At 56.6% G+C, this 19693-nt stretch overlaps 3 protein-coding genes across 6 annotated transcripts in view; 2 read left to right on the forward strand and 1 right to left on the reverse strand.

Moving 5' to 3' along the window:
- The window catches only part of CSNK1G1 (casein kinase 1 gamma 1), a 99453-nt gene extending 88048 nt beyond the window's left edge, over window positions 1–11405 (forward strand). For both annotated transcript variants that reach the window (XM_058811026.1, XM_058811027.1), the window contains 3 exons: window positions 1044–1151; window positions 3770–3876; window positions 8928–11405. In XM_058811026.1, the coding sequence (XP_058667009.1) occupies window positions 1044–1151; window positions 3770–3876; window positions 8928–8982 (270 nt within the window). In that variant the 3' untranslated portion in view covers window positions 8983–11405. The remainder of the gene's footprint in view (window positions 1–1043; window positions 1152–3769; window positions 3877–8927) is intronic.
- Window positions 11406–13511: 2106 nt separating this feature from the next.
- PPIB (peptidylprolyl isomerase B) lies at window positions 13512–15464 on the forward strand. The gene is made up of 5 exons (XM_058811386.1): window positions 13512–13702; window positions 14146–14259; window positions 14400–14493; window positions 14860–15044; window positions 15140–15464. Exons 1-5 carry the CDS (start codon window positions 13547–13549, stop codon window positions 15260–15262), a joined length of 672 nt encoding a protein of 223 aa, XP_058667369.1. The 5' UTR covers window positions 13512–13546; the 3' UTR covers window positions 15263–15464.
- Window positions 15465–15648: 184 nt separating this feature from the next.
- SNX22 (sorting nexin 22) lies at window positions 15649–19658 on the reverse strand. Of its 3 annotated transcripts, none has more exons than XM_058811630.1 (6): window positions 19299–19658; window positions 16700–16783; window positions 16507–16611; window positions 16309–16403; window positions 16112–16185; window positions 15686–16004 (listed from the first exon to the last, which is right to left on the reverse strand). In XM_058811630.1, the coding sequence occupies exons 1-6, from the start codon at window positions 19368–19370 to the stop codon at window positions 15907–15909; spliced, it is 528 nt and encodes a 175-aa protein (XP_058667613.1). In that variant the 5' UTR covers window positions 19371–19658; the 3' UTR covers window positions 15686–15906. The 3 variants fall into 3 exon arrangements, with proteins under 3 accessions (XP_058667614.1, XP_058667613.1, XP_058667612.1); XM_058811629.1 differs by having other exon boundaries at window positions 16112–16188; XM_058811631.1 differs by lacking the exon at window positions 16309–16403 and having other exon boundaries at window positions 15649–16004; window positions 16112–16188.
- Between the last annotated feature and the right edge of the window lie 35 nt (window positions 19659–19693).

Genomic DNA, 19693 nt, shown 5'->3' on the forward strand with positions numbered 1-19693 from the left:
CCAGCCCCTTCCCTCAGCCTAAAATCTGAGAGTGAGTGGGAAACTGCACCCAGCCCCTTCCCTCAGCCTAAAATCTGACAGCGAGAGGGGAGCTGCACCCAGCCCCTTCCCTCAGCCTAAAATCTGAGAGGGAGAGGGAAACTTCACCCAGCCCCTTCCCTCAGCCTAAAATCTCGTGGTAACTCTGCCCTTCCCCAGAGAAACCCCTCAAGTAGCCAGCTGCACATTTTCCCCTCCTCCTCCTCCTCCCAGTCACATCTTTTGTTCTCTTAAGTATCTTAGCAACAGATGGGACATTTCCTGAGAGAAAGAAACAAAAGGAAAAACCCTCACCCCCACCAATGACCCACCTGAGCTTCACGTGCAAGTGCAGAGTGATTCTTCTAAGAAAATAAATGAAGTTCTAATAATTTAAATTACCTGATGTTCTTCTGTTGAGGGCAAAGAGGAAACTTGTTAGCAGAAGCATCTTATCTACTTTTCTGCAGAAACCCAAAAAGCCCCCAACCCTCTCTTCAGTAAAGCAGGTGTGGATGTTTCCTTCTGCACTGCACAGGTGAATCAGCGTGTGGAACTGCCTTTGGGTGAAATTAAATGTTTGACCTCAGTTTATGTTGCAAATTTTAGTTTAAAAAGATGTGTTTGAGGGAGGTTGAGCTTTGTGAATCCCATCTTGCTGCCGAGCCAGGTGCTCTGCTGTGTGTGGCCTGACAGACATAGTTAAATACTGTCAGTGTAATTGTGGCTGTGCTGAAATCCATGGAAGTGAAGCTGTTCTAAAGAAATAATTTCTAGAATAGATCTTTCCCTTCATTCAGCAGCTAAAGGAGATGAAATCCACTCCCACAGTGGATCACTGCAGCCACCACGGAAGTAAATAATGAGGTGCACGTGGTAAAGGGGAATTTTAGCCCAGCTAAAAGTGTAAATGCCTTGCTTTCTGCGAAGAAACTAACTCACTAACCAATACACCTTTATTTCTTCTCCTCGTTCACCTTTTGTCCTCCCTTCTGTTTCTTTCATGCTCCTGAACTCCTGAGCAGGCATCATCGGATCGCCGAGGGGAGTGGGAGATCCAGCCCAGCCGGCAGACAAATACCTCGTACTTGACATCTCATTTGGCTGCAGATCGACATGGAGGATCTGTGCAGGTACCTCTTCCTTATGTTGTGTTAAACCCCCAGAATTCTCCTCAAATTGCAGCAATGCTGTGGTCAGGAGAGCAGTTTCACTGGTGCTGTCCCATAGGTCATGCTCAAGCCATGGTTTGGGAGGGACCCAAGCTGTGATGGCCAACACCATGGCTTTTACTGTTTCAACAAAATTTTTTAAGCTTTTTTTAAGTTTTGAGCCCAAATTTGTTAAACTGAAAACAAAAAGGAGTGGCATTAGTAGATCTGGTCTATAAAGTACCTTCTATTCTATCTTGGAGATGCTCAAGGCAGCTGAAGTAGGATTTGTTGTACATAGTCCCCATTAATATTGGGAAGAGTTGAGCTGTTCCACAGCAGATCACCACCAGTTTGAGGGCACAGTGGGTACAAGGTGGATCTTCAGGGGGTTGCACTGCCAGGAGATGAGCAGAGGATGTGCAACAGACAGTGTTGGAGCTGGCCCTACCAGTGTTTTTAAATTCCTGAAAAATTCCTATTTGTGAAGCTCTACGTGTCCTGGTTGTCACTGAGGCTCACTGAGGGACTTTCTGGCACTAAAGCCTGAATGAGCTGGCTGGACAAGCTGGAGAGAAGGTGCAGGAGTCATCCAAGCAAAGAAGAACTCTGCTATTGCTGCCTCTTGGGCACAGCTTTCCTGTGAGAGCTGGCTCTGCTGTCAGACACAACACCCTGAACAATGACTCAGGTGAAATGGGAATTAGTGCTTGGAGCAGAACAGAGCTGAGCCAAGGAGACAGGTAGTGCAGGATGTCCCTAAGGAAAATGCAGATTAGGTTGACATTTTTACTCATTCTTGATACTAACTTGGGTTTTATGTGATTTTGGCTTGATTAGTCTTGGTTCTCTTTTAATTTAAAAATATTTTAGTGAGTAACAGAAAAACAAAAATAAGGAGGACCTGATGAATGTGTAGCTCTGCTCCCAGATGTGAGCAGAGAGTAACCTGGAGAAGAGTCCAAGGTCAGGTTGGGTGGAGTTTGGAGCAACCTGTTCTAGTGGAAGGTGTCCCTGCCCATGTCAAGGGGTTGGATTGGATGAACTGTAAAGGTTCTTTCTGACACAAACCAGTCTGTGATTGTACAACTTCAGCACTCAGTACAGAGTAATGTTCTTATTTACTTTTTTTTATGTGAGTGTTCCGTTCCACAATAAAATGAGCCTACAAGAAAGACTACAAGTCCTACAAGTGATCCCCTGCTCCCTCCTAGCAACCTAATGCAAAATGGATCTCCTTGTGTCATAGTTAGCTGCTTTTATGTGTTAATGTTCTTCCCACAGCCTGAATTCCCCGAGCATCCTTCATGGGCAAGTGGGAGAGGTCACTCACAGTCTGGTCATGGAGGCTTTCTCTGCCCTGACTGACTGTGAGAAACCTCCCCAGGGACGGGGCTGCTAGCACAGCATGTACAGCTCTTACAGGAGTCTTTCACCTCATGTATAACATATGTTGAGCCATGATAAAAATCAGATTGGTCCCTCTCAGTGAGGGGAATGTTGTGACAGCAGCACTGAAGCAGCCCTAGAATCAAATGGGAAGAGTTGCCAACCTGAGCAGTTTACGAGCTCCTTGTGCCACTGTAAGCACTAAAATTCTGCTTACCTGCAGCTGAGAACAGGAAATGTGCTGTGTGTGGCTGCTAAGCTGCAGAGGCTGGAATTGTTCCTCAGCAGATGCCCCAGCTCATGCTGGACTTTGGCAGGTCAGCAGCTTCCAGTCTCCATTCCCTTTAAGGCAGAATTTGCCACATGAAGTGAAAAGCAAGGAGGAAAATCAAAGCCTTTTGTAACATGGAATTTAACAAGTAGCTGAACAAAGTGTGGGAAGAGCCCTGTGAACAACACAATTAAGTGCCAGTGCTCTGCAGAACTGCATGGGAAGCGTGGGGGTCTGGAGAACCCAGGGCAGCCCAGGCATGATGAGTAAGGGAAGAGGTGAAGGCCAAGGAGTTGTCACTTGAGGAGAGCTCTGAGCATCATGTGAGCCGAGTTCTAACCTGTCCTGGCAGAGCCCAAGGGGCCTGGTTGGCAGAAACAGCAGCTCCTGGTGTTCAAATTAGTGTGTATTCAGAATTAACATAATGTGCCGACTAGGGGACATTTGCTCCAAGGGCTTCCTTCCCTTCATCCCTGGTGGTCAGATCATCCAGAGCCACCAGGAGTTCTGAGTACCACCCCTATCCCCACCCCATGGGAAATGCCTCCTTTTACCTTGTAGAAAGGCTAAGAGAAGGTCCTGTCAGGCAACAGGACTGAGCTGCTCACCTGTAAAAACGTCAGGAGGAAACAATCAGCATGGTACAGCTCATGTGAGTAGATAGGGCTGGCAGTCAGTGCTCACACCAGTGCCTGCACTCCCAGAGGGGCCTCTCAATGCCAAGTCATGGGCTGGCATAGGAATGTGAGCAGGGGAGCCCACACACAGCCCCCTGCCTGCTGCTCTGCCTTGGCTGCTCCAGCCTCGAGCCTCCAAGGCACCCACAAAACTCAGCAGCCTCCTGAGAAGGTGAAAAGAGACAGGAGTAAATGGTGATTTGTCAGCTTTCCCATTCCCTCAGCAGGGAGCCTCGTGAACAGGGTGTTCCTTTGTGTTGCAGGTGGTGAGCTCAACCAACGGGGAGCTGAACGTGGACGACCCCACAGGAGCACACTCCAACGCACCCATCACAGCGCAGGCGGAGGTGGAGGTGGTGGAGGAAGCTAAGTACGTTTGCTTTACCACAGCCTTTCCACTGGTTGGTCATTATCCTTCTCCTGGGAAGCGAGTGGGGACATTTCTCTGTGGCAAAGTCCTCAGTGCTCGTGTCCCGTGCCCTTTTCCTTGCCTATTGCTGCTTTTGTGCATGGTGCCTTCAGTGCTGCTGCTGCTGCTGCTTCTCTTTGACACTTGTCATGCCTGGAGAACATAATTCTTACTCAGAGCATGTATTGCCAGATAGACATTTCAGGAGCATAGATACCAAAATCCTGGGAGCTGATCTCAGGAATCCCAGTGAGCAGCCCCCATTGCAGAGGGAGAACACGCTGTGCTTTTGTGCTGAGAGTGTAGGAGTAGCTTGAGCATAGCTCAGCAAAGAGATCCTTGGTCTGAGAGTTGTCACTTCATTTCTGGCTGTGAGAGGTGTGTGACAGGTATCCAGAACAGGCTGGAAGTAACTCCTGCAGGGATGGGTTGTTCTCCCTGGGGGTTCTCTTGGTCCAGCCGTGAGAAGCTGAGTGAGAGGTACCAGAAGCAGCTTGTGGAGGGTGCTCCCTCTAAGCTGACCTCTCCTGTAGCTTGTGGTCAGGTGTGAGAACTGCTGTTGGAGCTGCTGCTTTGACCATTTTGGCTCCTGTCCTGTATCCAGCACCATCATGTCACCTTTTGCACGTTGTCACCACCTCTGAACTAAACCAGGACCTGTCACTGCAGGGTCACCACAGAGTTCTGGCACCCCCAAGCGAGGGGCCAATAGGCCCAGGGCTGCCTTTGAGCTGGTCAGTGCTGACACATGGCCCAGCTGCCTGGTTATTATTTGACTGGGTGATCCTGGTGCCACTGTCCCCCATTGTTTGCCTCTACCTGTGCAGGCACTTCTGTATGAAGAGGAAAAGTGGCAGGTGTAAGGAAGGGTGCATGGATGGAAAAGGTCCCTAGGTGTGTGTCATCTGTGCTGGTTGTCCTGAAGATCTTGTGCTCTCTGTTCCCCACTCCCTCAGGGATTCCCCAGTCCCTTGGGCAGCCATGTGTGTGGGATCTTGCTCACTGGTAGGTGGCCTGGCCTTGATCCCAGCAGCCACAGACACACCTTCTCCTCCCAGCCCAGGAAGCCTCAGATTTGCTGCAGGCTCCTCATCAAGCTGGGAGGGTGGGGGAGATCTTGAGGAGCAACTTCCAGAGTGGGCAACATTCCTGTTAGATGTGGGTTGTGTGGCCAGCAGAGACCACCAGCTTGGCATCATGGGCTCTGAAGGGGGTCCCCCCAGGCATGTGTCTCCTAGGATGGGGCAGATTGTCATCCTCATCAGTTCTGATCCAACAACCCAGTGCAAGGAAGAACCAGGAATATCTCCAGCCCATGTTTGTGCAGTGAGGCCAGGTCCAGCCCCACTCTTGTGTACTAGGGAGACATCAAGCCAGGTGGGAAGGAGCTGTGCCACCCAGGCCCTATCCCACTGCACATGGAGCTGTCCCGTCTCTCTCCAGCCCTTGTTTGTGTGCTCCCAGATCGGTTTTGGAGGTGCTGGGAAGCAGAGCATATGTTGCTTTGCACTGACAGGTTTGTAATTCCCAGGCATAGGTCACTTCATTCTGTTTGCCACAGGGAAACAGGGAGAGTTTGTCTTCCCTTACATCTGATCACTCAAGGACAAAGGACTTTGGGATTCTGCTCTGCAGGAAAGGGTGCCAGAGAGAGCTGGCAGGAGCTGGAGCTGGGCTCTGTGTTTTGAGATGCTGTGCAGTAGTGGGCTGGGCTTTCCCTGGCACTCCACAGGCAGAGCTGTGCCAACGCTCCTGCTTGGAGCGTGCTGGAGAGAAGCTCCTGATTCTGGCAGTGGGTGTCGCTGGAGGGCAGGGCCCAGGTGCAGATCCATCATCAGGCCCTTTCTGCTGCTTCTGGAGCTGCAGGGGACAAGAGCTGATGGTGGCCTGGAGTTCCTTCAGATGAGAACCTGAGGGCAGAGTGGTGTGAGTGCCGGGGCGGGCGGCGGGCAGGCCTGCTGTGTGTCTGCCGCTCTGCACTGCATGTTTGCATGGCTGCAGTGACTCGCTTCCATCCCACCTCTGTGAACTAATCGCTCTTTCTTCCTTTCTGTGTTTTTTCTCTATACTCTCTGTAGCTGCCTGAAAATGCTCAACTTGTGGTGAGTCCCTCTCTCCAGTCCACATGCAAGGGGGAGCGGACCAGACTAGACTGGGGTTGGCAAAACCAAACCCACCAAATGCTAAAAAGGCACAAAGTCAAAGCCAACCCAGAGCCGTTTTGATTTTAGGACCATTTGCAATATTGGGGAGGGCATGGGCTGTGTCTGACCGGCCACACTAGGCTGAGGGATTTGGCTGATCTCTGAATGGATGGATGCAAAATCAGATTTGAATCCTTTCCTATTTGGCTTTCCATCTCCCCCAAACGTTTACGTCTGTGAGCAGATGATGCCTGATGGAGTTGGGCAGAGTCAGGCCTAGGCTGGCTGAGCCTCTTGCAGGAATTCCTCACACAGACGGTTACAAAGGGAAAACCCTGCACTGAGTGTTGAGGAGAAGGGCCACTCACTTCCTTGGAAAGTCTTCTCTTGGAGAAGCACAGGCCAGAGAGGATGGAAGGACAAGGCCAGGGAGTCCTCATTAGTCACAGAGCCCCTACTGAGAGAGGACAGGTGGCTCCTTTCCAGCCAGCTAAGGTGCAGGTGAATGGGCTTCTCCAAGAAAGAAGGGGTGGGAAGGTTGGGATCAGCACTGGTCCAAGCTCAGTTTGGGGTTTTATCAGACCTTTGAAGCTAGTGTTCCAGTCTCAGGTTGTCCCAGGAGGTGCCCCTTGGGGAAGCCACGTACGCAGTAAGGGAAGGGCCATGCAGACACTCAGATGAGTTTGTAGGTTCCAGGGTGGGCTGATGGGTGGAAATTGCCACAGAGTGAGGGGGCCAGGGCCGTGTGTGGCGAGGAATGTCCTTGTCGGATGGGAGACTGACTCTGCCCTGCTCTCCATAGGCATTGCCTCCAATACCTCTGGCATCTCTGGCTTCTCTGTATGTCGTAGTCTGGGGCTGTTCTCTTGGGCATCATCTGCATGCAGAGAGATCACGTTCTGTAATTGTCAGCCTGCCTTATCCTTTTATTTTGGTGTTTTGCCTCTGCCTGTCTGAACTGCCAGGACTTCCTTTCCTGAACCCTTCCCTGGACCTCTTGAGTAAGAGCCTAAAAAGACAGTCACAAGAAAACCAGCCAGAAGTCAGTCAGCTCCCTTTGTTCGGTGCCTAAGGAGTCGAGTGCTGCTCAGCCCCTTCTTCCCTTACCCGCTGCATGCCAAGCCATCACTCATGCATCCTCCATCCTCTCCCTGTGACGTCCCCCTGACCCTCCATCGCACAAGCCATGGAGGAAGGTGGCTACTGTGGGACAAGTACTGCAACAGGCTAAAGCAGGAGATGGTGCCAGATGGCCCGGGACAGCAAAATGCCAGAGCAGTCCTGGGGTGAGGGTTCCAGCCTGGGGTGGGGGTGCTGAGGTGGCAGACAAACACCTCAGGGTGGGTGGGCAGCAATGGAGGCATCACTTGCCCTGCAAGGACAAGGGCTTCGCATTTCTCCTCGTCCCTCCACTGAACTGGGCCTTTCAGGAGCCTAGAGACAAATCATGGACATCAGTCCATGCACTGGGAGGAGTCCCTCCTCTTGAGGGGCTGTGGGAGCTCTCCCACAGGGAGAGTTGTTTGTTCTCCCAGGCAGTGGATCTGTGCTGGCAGGCTCAGCTCATGGCAGGTTGTGCTCACACATCACTTTTGCACCCCAGAGTGAAGCTTGTGCACCCAGGGACAAGTGTTTGGGTGAGAGTTCCTCCAGCTCTGAGAGGACAGGGGTGTAAAGCTGACACTCCACGAAGGACCCAGTGAAAAATAGTTTGGAGAAGATGTTAGAGTGGTTTGGAATGTTTTTAGCCTACAACAGATGGTTGTAGGAAAAAACAGTCTTTGCATCCTCATGTTTGCCTGCCAGAGCTCAGGGAGCATTTGAATGACACACTCAGGCACATGTTGGATTCTTGGGGCTGTCCAGCCAGGAGTTGGACTCAATGATCCTTGTGGGTCTCTTCCAACTCAGGATCTTCTAAGACTCTGTGGTCTACTCTGGTTGTTTATCCAAGCATCCCTTCCAGCAGCCTGAAAGAGCAGTCTTCCAGCAACACCCAGGCTTCTCCAGGGACAGCTGTCCCAGCAGATGGAGCAAGACACATAGCTTGGGAGGACTCTCACAGATGTGCAGAGCTTTCCTGACAGTGGGCCCAGGGCAGGAAGGTAGATACGTGTTCAGCACCAAGGAATTCTGCAGGAAGCCAGGAGGAGTTTAGGCTCTGGAGGACTGCTCCCAGTGTATCCCACAGGGAACCCACCGCTCCTCACGGTTCAGCTGCGCTGGGCGTTCCCTCCCCACCTCAGCCTCCACTCTCCATCCTTCTTGCTTCCCCTAACCCTGTGCACCACCCTCACAGCGGATAGGGGAAGAAGCAGGGGTTCTGCATCCCAGCACTGAGTGATTGATCCAAGGTGGAAGCTCTGGTTATTGTGAAAGGTTCAGTAAAGAAACCTGGTCCCTGAGCCAAGGTCTCTTTGGAACTTGTTTTGTTAGTGAACAGTGGTGAAAACCGTGTGTTTGTGGCTGGGAAAAGCGGCCAGAGCTCACCTCCCCAGCCCAGTTCCTCTGGGGTGGGGCAGAGGGAGTGGAGCACCTGGGTCCCTGTTTTACTGCTTTCCCAGATGGCTCCTTGCCTTCCAGTGGAGCCTGGGAGGGAGAAGCCCAGCTGGGAGGGAGAAGCCTGGCTGGCACTCTGGGGCCTGGCAGTGAGACACCCCTGCTGTCCCAGTGCAGGCTGGAGGTGTCATCCACCCACCAGCACCTGCCCCCATCCCAGCAGCGTGGTGGGGCCCAGGCCGGGCAGGCAGAGATGCTGTTGCATGAGGACAAGTGGGGGGATGGCAGGGACATCATGGGGACATTGTGGGGACATCACAGGCTGCCAGGCGTGGGGCTGACTCTCCCTCCTTGTCCTTTGTGCCCCAGGTGCTGCTGCTTCTTTAAGAGGAAACGGAAGAAGACGGCTCAGCGTCACAAGTGACCGGTGCCTCCTGGGCCTTGCAGGAACCACCACGCCTGCAGCTCCTGCCCTGTCTTACTGGAAGGGGCTTCTCTTTAGGAGGGAGGAGGAGGAGGCATAGGAGGAAGAGAGAAAAGTGAAAACAGAAAAAAAAAAAAAAAAAAAACCCAAGTGACATTTTAAACCAAAAAGAGAAGAAAACGTTCCAAAACAAACCACTCTGGGGTGGATCTGCTGAATGGTCTCCCTCATTCACTCCAAGCCTGAAGCTCCTTTTGGGACCAGGACTGTGGCTGGCTCAGGTCTTGGTCGCCCTGGGAGGGGGGCTGGCTGGCTGACCCTCCTTCCCATTGTTTACGGTGAAGGCATCGTTGACGCAAACCTGAGGACTGTGCTTAGTTCCTGCTCACTTTCCTCCCCTCCCTCCCCTGCACTCTGCTCCTCTGTCCTCCTCCCTCCTTAATTAAGTGAAGAAATTCCATAGGCTCGATTGGCTGTGGAGAGGGCAGGAGGATGCGGGGCAGGCAGGAGAGTTGCTAGGAGAAGGGCCTGACTGCTGCAGCAGGAAGAGACGGGTTCTCTCTGTGGCTCCTTGGGAACAGTTACACTGTAATGTGCAAGCTGTGAGAAATTTGCAATCTACTGTTCCAGTTAGGGTTTTTTTTCCGGCTCCCTTGACACCTCCCTCCTGTGACAGTAACAGAGCAGTGTGGATTGTTTTAAAGAAGCTGACGTCGTTGCACTTTTTATTATTTTTAGCATTTACAGATGCACATTGTATCTGTGGATCTCTGCGTGGCCACGCCAGCGCAGGCAGACATCCAGCGGGGAGGATGGTGGGGTGCACGGAAATGCCCTTGGTGGAGTGGGGATGTCCACAACCCTCGTGCCAGTCTGGGGCTCCTGACGCCCACCTTGGGCCGCGCGCTGAGGAAAGCATACTTGAATTTCCAATCACCCTTCCTAGCTGCCAGTGAATGTCCTTGCCATGGTTTCCTACGCCGTGCCTGACCCAGCTGGCCAGAGAGGCGAGGCTGATGCCCGGCATGGGCTGGAGGGAGCGGCATGGCTTTTGCCAGGCCAGAGAAATTTGTGCTGGTCTGAGAGGTAGATCAGGATTGAGGTTCCTGGGAAACAGCCATTTCCTGAAATGTGGGCGTTTCTCGGTGTGGGTAGCCAGGCAGCCTTCCCAAATCCTTCCTTGGGCTGGTTGGGAACCTTCTGCAAGAACATATTAGTGGGAGGAAAGCATCCCCAGCAGGGGAGAGGATACTTCATGCCTTAACACTGATCCCATCTCCCGGTGGTCAGATAGGTTTGACTGGAATCGCCTTCACATCCTCTCTGTGAGCACGGGGCACCATCCCAGCCCTGCAGCAGCCACGCTTCTCCTGCACCACTTTGAGCTAAACCAATAGCAAGGAAAGGGCTTGGGGTGCTTTGCACACCCAGAAAAACACTGAAATCATGCATCCAACTGCAGTGTTTCCCAGATTGGAGAGGAGGCTGTCCAGGGGTTACTGGAGAGGTGGCAGGGCTGTGGGAGAACTCGAGCAGCTTTGGGGAGGTTATAAGTAATTGGACTTTGTCTTTCCATGTGTGACACCAGATCAGGCCTTGGGCCTGGCTTACCCAAAAATCATGGAGAGCATGAAGGGAGGAAAGGGAGAGACTAGATCTCATTCTTGTTTATTGGATTTAATGCTAAGCTGTGTAGCTTGGAGTTCACAGAGCAGCATTGCCAGGAGGTTCAGTTTCCCTGGCTGGGTAGGAGCAGGCTTAGAGGGCATGAGATCAGCCTGGGCAGCAAGCTCTGGGCTTGCTCCTGGTGCATTCCTGAGTCAGGCAGACACTGGTGTGGTGCCAGGGTGTTAAAGCCTCCCTCCTGGCCAGGATGCCAGCAGGGCATCTCTCCTCCATTCTCGGCTGCGTTCTCTCCATGCCTTACCCCAGAGAGCGCGACGGAGGCGCAGAGCCCTCGGTTCACACGTGCACCTCCTTCCTTCCCCCTCAGCAAAGAGCTTTCCTCCAGCCAGGCCGTGGGCTGGGCTGGGAGCGGGGCAGGAAGGGCACACTCACCTCCCACAGGCAGGTGCCAGGTGTGCCGCAGGGAGGGCACGGCCACGGGCACATTCCACCTTTCTCCCTCCAACTCCTCCGCTGCCAGTGGTTCCCAGAAGCCGCGTCTGTGGCACAGGCATTCCTCTCTCCGCTGTAGGAAACCATGGTTTGGCATCTTGGGAGGGTGTCCAGGGGCAGGGGCGCTCCCCCTGCCCGCTGCCCACAGAGCTGGCCCTGAGACACTTCCGTTGCTGCCCTCCCAAGCCCCACTAAGTGCCTGTCACCAGAACTCGATTCCTTCTGCATCTCCTGCCGTGTTTGGTCATTCCTCGCTGCCTCCACTCAAGGAGCAGCTTGTAGTTGCAGCATATGTAAGTGTTTGCAGGGTGAGGGAGGGCGGGGGGGAAAGGGGCCATCTCAACAGGTTTTGTTCCTAAATGTTTTTGGTTTCTTTTTGTTTCATTGTTTTTTGGGGGGTTTTTTGTTTTTTTTGTTTTTTTTTTTTTTTTTAAGTGAATGTATTTGATTGTTTAGAAACTTTCCTGACCTTGTTTTTAAGTGGGTTGGTTTGAAAGCTCTTTCATGGTGACCCACTACAGCTTCTCTCCAGAGATAACGGTGTTCTTTTAATCCTACAATGATGTGTTTGTAGGGGAGGACTGTCCCCCCACGGCATGCTGGTAATGCTCACTTGTACCAAGCCCTCTTGCACTATAATCGTACGTTGGACTCTTCAAAAAAAAAAAACAGGGCAAAGATGTGGGGTGGCTTTTTAACAAAAAAAAATTTAAAAAATAAAAAAAAGAAAAAAAAAAAAAAAAAGAAAGAAAAGAAAGCAGGTTACCAGCAAGTCCTGTGCTTGAGGGAACCGCTGTCCCCGGGGAGCTGGGAGGTGACAAGGCGAGCAGCCAGACTGAGCCAGCCATGCTGTGGAAGGATGTAGGGCATTATCCTGGGCAATCCCTCCTCGCCATGCCGGGAGCAGTTGGCAGCCAGGAGGCCCCAGGCAGGGGAGGGCTCCTGGGGCTCCTGGTGCAGGTGCCTCTGACGCCGCTCTCGGCCCTCCAACGTTGCGATGCAGTCTTCTGAGGTATCAAGTGAGATGATTTTTTTTTTTTCAATAAAACATTGCACTGCTGCATTGTTCTCCATGAATAGAAGTATTTATTACCTCAGCCTGACCACGGCACTTGTGTTTTGTCTTCCTTTGGCTCTGCTGGGCGCTTGTGTCACCCTCTGTTCCCTTTGGAGGGGACAATGCATGGGTGGGACCTTCTCAACTCTTCATGCTTTACAGCCATGGGTGGTTCAGCCCTATGGAGCTGGGCCAGGGCATGGTGGTGCTGATGTCCCTTCTCCCTGGGCACACACATTCCCACTTCAGCCATCCTGGAATGTGGGATGCCTTGTCCCTGAGGCAGAAGGGACCACAGGGAGAGGGGTACTGGGACCTGCCCCCTTGGCAAGGCTGTGGGATAAAAACTGAAGGAAGGAGTGAGAGAAGCCCTAATTCCTCTTAAATACCTGGAGAGGCCGAGATGGAAGCCCACAGGATTTTCTGTGGTGTTGCAGATGCCTATGTTCAGCTTAGCACCATCACTGATCACTGAAGGTGTCACTGCCCATGGCACAGGTTAGACTTGTAAAGGTCCCTTCGAACCCAAACCAGTCTGTGATTGCAAATCCTGCAGGCAGTTAGACATGTGGGAATTAGGTTTGCATCAGGTCTGGGGCACTGTCAGTACCAACAAGGATAAATCTCAAAGGTGGAGATGCGGGTTCCAAGGGTCAGGGAGGGAACCTTTGAGGTTCATCTCCTTCTCAGAGCGCACGTGTCCCCAGGCAAATTTTTGGGAGCAAGAAATGAAAGATCATGCTAAAAATAATTCATTTAAGGCTGGGAATTAGGGGGGGGGGAATGTCACACGAGAGATCGGAGCGTGGAGCAGGTTCCAAGGGTGGGAACACTTTGGTTCAGGTGTCTGAGCGGGTACAGCGCCAGCTGCTCACAGAGGCGCTTTGGCTCTGGGGTGGCATCTGCAACGCGCCCGCTCAGCCATTGACCGCAGCCATTCAGCTCGCCGGGGGCCGCGGCTGCTGCTACCGGGGACACGCCGGGCCCCGAGGACAGAGCGGGGACAAAGCAGGGACACGCCGGGCCCGAGGACAGAGCGGGGACAAAGCAGGGACAGCACAGCGGGACACGCCGGAACAGCGGCCCCGGTGTTCCTCAGGCCCGCCCTCCGCCCGTCCCATTGGCCACCGCTACCCTCGGTCCTGCCCCCTCCCACCTCCTCCCCCTCAGTGACCAATCATCGCGGCGTTCCGCTCATGACTGACAGCGCCGCGGCCGCCCAGCGAGGGGCAACGTGGCATACGCCCGCGCTCCGCCCGGCCGGAAGGGGCTACTTTCCCCCCCTGTGGGACCCTGTTGGTCGCGCCCAGGCGGGCGGAGCGGGCGGGCGAGCGGCGCGGGCGGTACCAAGAGGCGGTGCGGGCGGGGGTGCGCGGCGGGCGTGGCCGGATGCCGGCGGCGCGGCGGGCGCTGTGGCCGGGCTGCGAGCGGCGCAGGATGAAGGTGCTGGTGGCGGCGGCGGCGCTGGGCGCGGCCCTCCTGCTCCTGCTGCCCGCGGCCTCCCGCGCCGACGAGCGCAAGAAGGGACCCAAGGTCACCGCCAAGGTCGGGGGGGAGCCGAGGCGGGGCCGGCGGGGGGGATCGGGGGAGACTCCGGGGAGTGGGAGCCCGGATGGGGCGGGGGAGACCGGGAGAGGGAGAACTTGGGGTGAGGGGCCCTGGAGGGGGCTGGGATTGAGGGGCCGGATGGGGAGGATGGGGAGAGGCCTGAGGGAGGGAGGGCCCAGTGCGGGGTGATTGGGGGCACCTGAAAGGGAGAGGTGGCCTGGGGAGAGCTCAGCCCAGCTCTGGGGAAGCTGAGGGGGGACACTGGGCTGAAGGCTCCAGCTGGGGTGAGTGTGAGGCTGCTGGGGGGATGCAGCCAGGGCTGTGGGCACCAACCAACCTCCCCTAGGGAGGTTTGGGCCTGGTTGGAGTTAAAAGTTGAACTTTCGGAGGTGAGTCTGGCTCCCCTGACTCCCCCTAACCTTCCTCCGCCCCCCTTCAAGGTGTTTTTCGACCTGCGGATCGGTGAGGAGGATGTGGGCCGTGTCGTCATCGGGCTCTTCGGCAAGACAGTGCCCAAAACCGTGGAGAACTTCATGGCATTGGCCACCGGAGAGGTGAGGGGACCACAGCACCCTGGGCCTCCCCTGCCCCTGCTCGGGTCCTGCTCGGTGCCCTGGGGCAGCGCTGGGGCCACGGAGCTCTGGTGTAGGTCTGTCCCTACACCTCACTCTGTGTTCTCCCTCCACACCCCCAGAAAGGATTTGGCTTCAAGGGCAGCAAGTTCCACCGTGTGATCAAGGACTTCATGATCCAGGGAGGAGACTTCACCCGTGGTGACGGCACTGGAGGTAACCTGGTGGATCCAAGCCATTGTCTTGGAGTGAGACAGCAGCTGCAATTCCAACCACTGCAGGGCTGTCCCTGGCACCAGTGTAGAGCTGGAGCTGGGTGGAATCAAGGGGGCATGGAGCTCACAAAGACATGGCCTCAGAATTGAGTGCTGGGAGCCTCCTGCTCCTCTCCCTTGGCACAACACCCCTGCCCAGCTCCCTGCAGCAGCCCATGGCTCATTCACCCCTGTGGCATCAGTGCTAGTCCCTGCTCTGGAATTGCCCATTCCTCCACCCGCCTCATTTTGGAGCTACCACCACCACCACCACCCCCCACCTGCCATATTCCATGAGACCACTGTGGCCTTTTTGTCCCCCCTTTAGGTAAAAGCATCTACGGGGACCGTTTCCCTGATGAGAACTTCAAGCTGAAGCATTACGGGCCGGGCTGGGTGAGCATGGCCAACGCTGGCAAGGACACCAACGGCTCCCAGTTCTTCATCACCACCGTGAAGACGCCGTGGCTGGACGGGAAGCACGTTGTGTTCGGCAAAGTGCTGGAGGGAATGGTGAGCCAGGGACAGGGAGAGGGGTTGGTGCTCTGGGAAGGGCTTGGCTGAGCTGGGTGTGCTCAGTGTCCCACTGTCGCACTGTGCCCCACCAGGATGTGGTGAGGAAGGTGGAGAGCACAAAGACAGACAGCCGGGACAAGCCCCTCAAGGACGTCACCATCGTCGACTGTGGCACCATCGAGGTGGAGAAGCCCTTTGCCATCGCCAAGGAGTGACGGGACCAGGGACCAGCCCTGCCAGGCTGTGAGGGGCTGTGGGATGGGGCTGCTGTGCTTCCCCTGCCCTGGGTCCCGCTGTGTCCCAGTGCCAGCCCCTCTCCCTGCTGCCTCCAGCCAGTGGGACAGGGCACAGGCTGCTCTTCCATCACTTTTGTAAGAAGCACATGCACCAATAAATGTGACCAATGTGTTTTTTAAAGAGCTGCTTCTCTCCTGCCTTCAGAGGGGTGCAGATCACTCTGCATCCCTCAGCCAGATGCACCCCTCAACCTTCCAGCCCCCCTTCCAGCCTTCCTTTTTTATCATCTCATCCAGCTGGGAGCAGTGCCACAGTTGGCCCTGGGTTTGCTTTGGAGAATTCCACAGCACAGCACTTTGCCAGTCAGTCAAATCCAGGAGATTTATTGCACCAAAGCCTGGATGCAGAGAGGTTTTCCAGCACCATTCAGCATCCAAAGGCTCCTACTGCCCACAGCAGCAGGGGTGAAGGCAGAGCTCCTTCTCTGCCAACAAAGGCACTTTGCGTGGTGATGGGAGAGCATTCCCAACATCCCTTTGGCTTCTCCCAGCAGGGAGGAGTGAGTTTCACCACAGGGATCCTTTCTCTCCCCACTGCATCCCCAGGTGCTGGGTGGAACTCATCATTCCAGAGGCTGGGGGTGCTGCCAGGCCGGGACACGGCTCAGGGGGAGGTAGAGGCCCTGCAGGACCCCACTGAGGACGGTGTTGGGGAGCAGCTCTGTGAGGAAATGGGGGTGCTGTAACAGCTGGGTCCCTCCTGGGCCCCACTGAAGGAGAAGCACCTTTGTAGGAGCCTCTTGGAGGTTTTGGAGCCCTGCTCCTTACCGAGGCCGTGTGGCCGCACGTAGGGATCCGAGCAGAAGCCGACAGTGGGGCGCTGGGGGGGCAGGAGTCTGGTGCTGCTGTGGGAGAGGGGACACCAGTCCTCAGCCTGTCCCCAACCCCAGGTACTCGTTAGGGGCAGGGGGACAATCCCAGTGCCGTGTGGGATAACCCTGGTGCCAGCAGAACTCATTACTCACGGGGGGCTGCTGCCCTTGGGGCTCTGCTGGCACCGCCGCACCTTCAGGAAGTCCAGGATGTCCTGGGGCAGCTCCTTGTTGTGGTACAGCACACCCTGCAATGCCCCAGGGGGGTCAGCACCCCATAAACCCCTCCCAAACCCACCACCGTGTGTTCCTCAGCCCTAAACCCAGCCTGACCCTGCCATAAACCCTCACCTGCAGGTAAACCTCCAGGGCCTGCCGGCGCTGCTCCAGCGCTTTGGGCATCCAGTTGGGCACGTGGCGTGGGGGGAAGTCGGGCACCTTGCAGGTCTTCTTGATCTGGGGAAGGTGTGGGGGGATCAGGGCAGGCCAGAGAGGGTGAGGCCAGGCCTCCCTCGTCCCCTCCTGCAGAGCTGGGGGCTCTCACCCGCTTGTGCAGCGCCTGGAACTCGCTGTAGCGCCTGGTCACCGTGTGCCGCCGGCCATTGCACAGCACCTCCACCCGGAACACCTGCAGGGGACAGACAGACAGACAGCGTGCTCCTCGTCAGCCCCAGCCTCACCGTGCTCACTGTTCTCACTGTCTTCACCACCCTCACCATCCCTCATCATCCTCAGCAGCTCCAGCCTCATCATCTTCAGCATTCTCAGCATCCTCACCACCCTGATCAGCCCCAGCCTCACCATGCTTGTTGTCCTCACCATCTTCATCACCCTCACTATCCCTCATCATCTTCACCTTTCTCATCATCCTCACCATCCCCAGCCTCAGCACCCTCACCACACTCATCAGCCCCCAGAGGAGGTAGGGGCCTCTAACTCACACACCTGTGGAGAGCACGTGGGGCACTCCACCCCCACTTCTCCAGGACAGGCAGAGACCCCCAATCTCCACGGCAGACCCCCAACACCCCCATGGCCAAGGGGGGGCACCATGGGACCAGGCAAGACCTCCACAAGCAGATGGGACACAATTCCCCCCTTCCAAGGGGAACACAGAAAGGTGTGACATCCCAAACCCCACCAGACAGCGACCCTGGGGCTGGCAGGGACCCCCAACACCTTGGGGTGTGCAGGGACACCAGGAAGGGACACGTGGGCACATCAAACCAATGGGACAGAGGGAGACAACCGTTTTTCCCCAAGGCAGGTGAGGTCCCCTACCTAAGGATAGTCATGGATCTCCACCCTCCTGGGGAAGGCAGGAGAACCCTTCTTTCCCCCATGGCAAGGGGTCCCCCCAGCTCCAGTGGGGATCCCCCAGGCCAGGGACAGCCCCTGCTGTCAAGGGTGGGCCCCTGAGGACAGACAGACATCTCCATCCCACAGGGACCCCCCAGGCCAAGGTAGAAGGGCAGAGGACCCACCTCAGACAGGAACCCTGTGGGGGCCTCTGCCCAGCACCCCCTGGGCCAGGGACCCCCATCCCCTCCCCTTCAAGGGCTTTGTGTCCCCCTTCCCACAAAGGGATCCCTGAGGACAGCTGGGGACCTCTCCTCCTCAGGGCAATGATCCCATCTGCCCTTCTCTCCCTGTGCCTCCTCACTCACTGCACAGTTGGGACCCCTGAGAGGAGGTAAGAGCTGCTGGGAACCCCCCGAGCACTTGGAGGATTTGGGGACACCCTGGTGGCACATTAAGAGCCCCACACCCTCCACACCCAGGGCAAGCAGGCACCCAGAGACAGACAGGGACCCCAACATCCTGCCTAGGGGGCACCTGGTCAGAGGGGATCCCCAGGGTAAAGGAACAGCCCCTGGGGCAGCCCCTGGGCCAAGTGGGGCTCCCCAGTTACACCTGGGACCCTCAGTCCCTACTCACATAGAGATACCCTCGGGGGCAGGTGGGGAGTCCATGGGAGAGACAAGATCCCCAGACCAGGACCCCGGGGTGGGCAGAAAGAGCCTCCAACCCCTGGGGCAAGTGGGGGCACCCCTGGGATGTGGGGAACCCTGGGGACAAGGCAGGACCTTGCACCTCGGGGTGACAGGGAAGCTGCGGGACAGACACACAAAGTCCCGACTTCCAGGGCAGGAGGTGCCCCCGGCAGGGCCCCAGGACAGGTGGGCACCACCCAGGGGCACTTGAGGACCTGCAACCCTTGAGGCTGGGAGACTTCAGGGTGGCCTGAGGGAACGAGGGGAGCTCCAGTGCCAGAGCCGGAGGGGCATGCCAGGGAAGGAAGGGAACCCCCAGCCATGGGGGCTACAGGGACCTCTCCCCTTTCAAAGGTGAAGGGTCTGTGCTCCCCTGGCTGGGACCCTGCAGTGACAGGCAGAGGCCTCCAGCCCCTCCTTCCCCAGGCCAAAACAATCTCACCTTGCCCACGTCCCCCATCCCCTCCTTCAAGGGCAAAGGGTCCCCATCGGCAGCGGCCCCTGTGGGGATCCCGCCCGAACCCCCGGGTCTGGGATCTGCTGTGGCTGCCGGGGACTCTCCCCGGGCTGTTTGGGGTCCTCTAAGCCCACAGGGACACCCCGACCCCGGGGACGAACAGGACATGGGGGAGGTGGGACAGGAGAGCGCCCCAGCCAGCCCCTGGGTTAGGGAGGAAGCACCGCTGGGCACGGAGAGAGCCCTGGGGAGAGGCAGAAACCTGCAAACCCCGCAGCCAGCGGGGACAGCAAAACGCTGGATCCCACAACCCCGGAGCAGGGACAGCCCCGGGAGCAGAGACGGCCACCCCCTTTCAGAGGCAGGGGTTCTGTGTCTGCCACCGGCAGGGAGGCCCCAGGGACACGCAGGGACCTCCATTCCCAGGGCACGTGGAAGACTCCTGGGCCAGAGAGCGACAAATCCCCCGGGAGGGTGACACCCCGTCGGAACTCGGGGACCTCCAGTGCCAGGGAGCGAACCCCTAGAGCAGGGAGAAAGGGGAAAGGCAGGGAGGGACTCGCACGCCGAGAGGACACCTTGGGGACAAGCGGCGACCCCCAGCTCCCGGGGCAGGAGGAGCCACCCTCACCCGCCCTCAGCCCCGTCCCCGGAGGGCACAGCCGAGTCCCGAGTCCCGTCCCGTCCCTCACCGTGTGCGCCCGCTCGGGGCTGCGCGCTGCCGCCGCCGGGGGCTCCGCCGCGGGGATGGACACGGCGATCATGGCCGGGACTCGGCGATCACGGCCCGGAGCGGGGCCGGGGCCGGGCAGGGACCGCCCCGAGCGCCGCCGGCGGGTCAGGGCCCCGGGCAGCCCGGGGGGATGCGGCGGGCCCGGAGCGCACACTGAGGGAGCCGCGGAGGCGCCGCAGGGAGCCGGCTCCAGGGATAAGGGGAAAGGAAAGAGGGAAGTCAGCCCGAGCTGCCTTTTCGCTTTTTGAGCGGGTATCGGTTTTGATAAAGCGCACACGCGAGGCTGGGAGGGGGGAAGGAGCAATCCCGGGTAAGGGAGGGCGGGCAGGAGCACCGCAGCCCTGAGAGCTCCAG

This window comes from Ammospiza caudacuta, chromosome 10, assembly GCF_027887145.1.
Source record: "Ammospiza caudacuta isolate bAmmCau1 chromosome 10, bAmmCau1.pri, whole genome shotgun sequence".
NCBI classification, from domain to species: Eukaryota; Metazoa; Chordata; class Aves; order Passeriformes; family Passerellidae; genus Ammospiza; species Ammospiza caudacuta.

Excerpts from the sequence above, each read along its gene's own strand:
- PPIB (XM_058811386.1), top strand. The coding sequence starts at position 13,547 with ATGCCGGCGGCGCGGCGGGCGCTGTGGCCGGGCTGCGAGCGGCGCAGG. Across the intron at positions 14,260-14,399 it reads TGGCATTGGCCACCGGAGAG|AAAGGATTTGGCTTCAAGGG; the intron begins GTGAGGGGACCA and ends CCACACCCCCAG. Across the intron at positions 15,045-15,139 it reads GCAAAGTGCTGGAGGGAATG|GATGTGGTGAGGAAGGTGGA; the intron begins GTGAGCCAGGGA and ends GTGCCCCACCAG.
- SNX22 (XM_058811629.1), bottom strand. The coding sequence starts at position 19,370 with ATGATCGCCGTGTCCATCCCCGCGGCGGAGCCCCCGGCGGCGGCAGCG. Across the intron at positions 16,612-16,699 it reads TCCAGGCGCTGCACAAGCGG|ATCAAGAAGACCTGCAAGGT; the intron begins GTGAGAGCCCCC and ends CACCTTCCCCAG. Across the intron at positions 16,005-16,111 it reads CGTGCGGCCACACGGCCTCG|AGCTGCTCCCCAACACCGTC; the intron begins GTAAGGAGCAGG and ends ATTTCCTCACAG.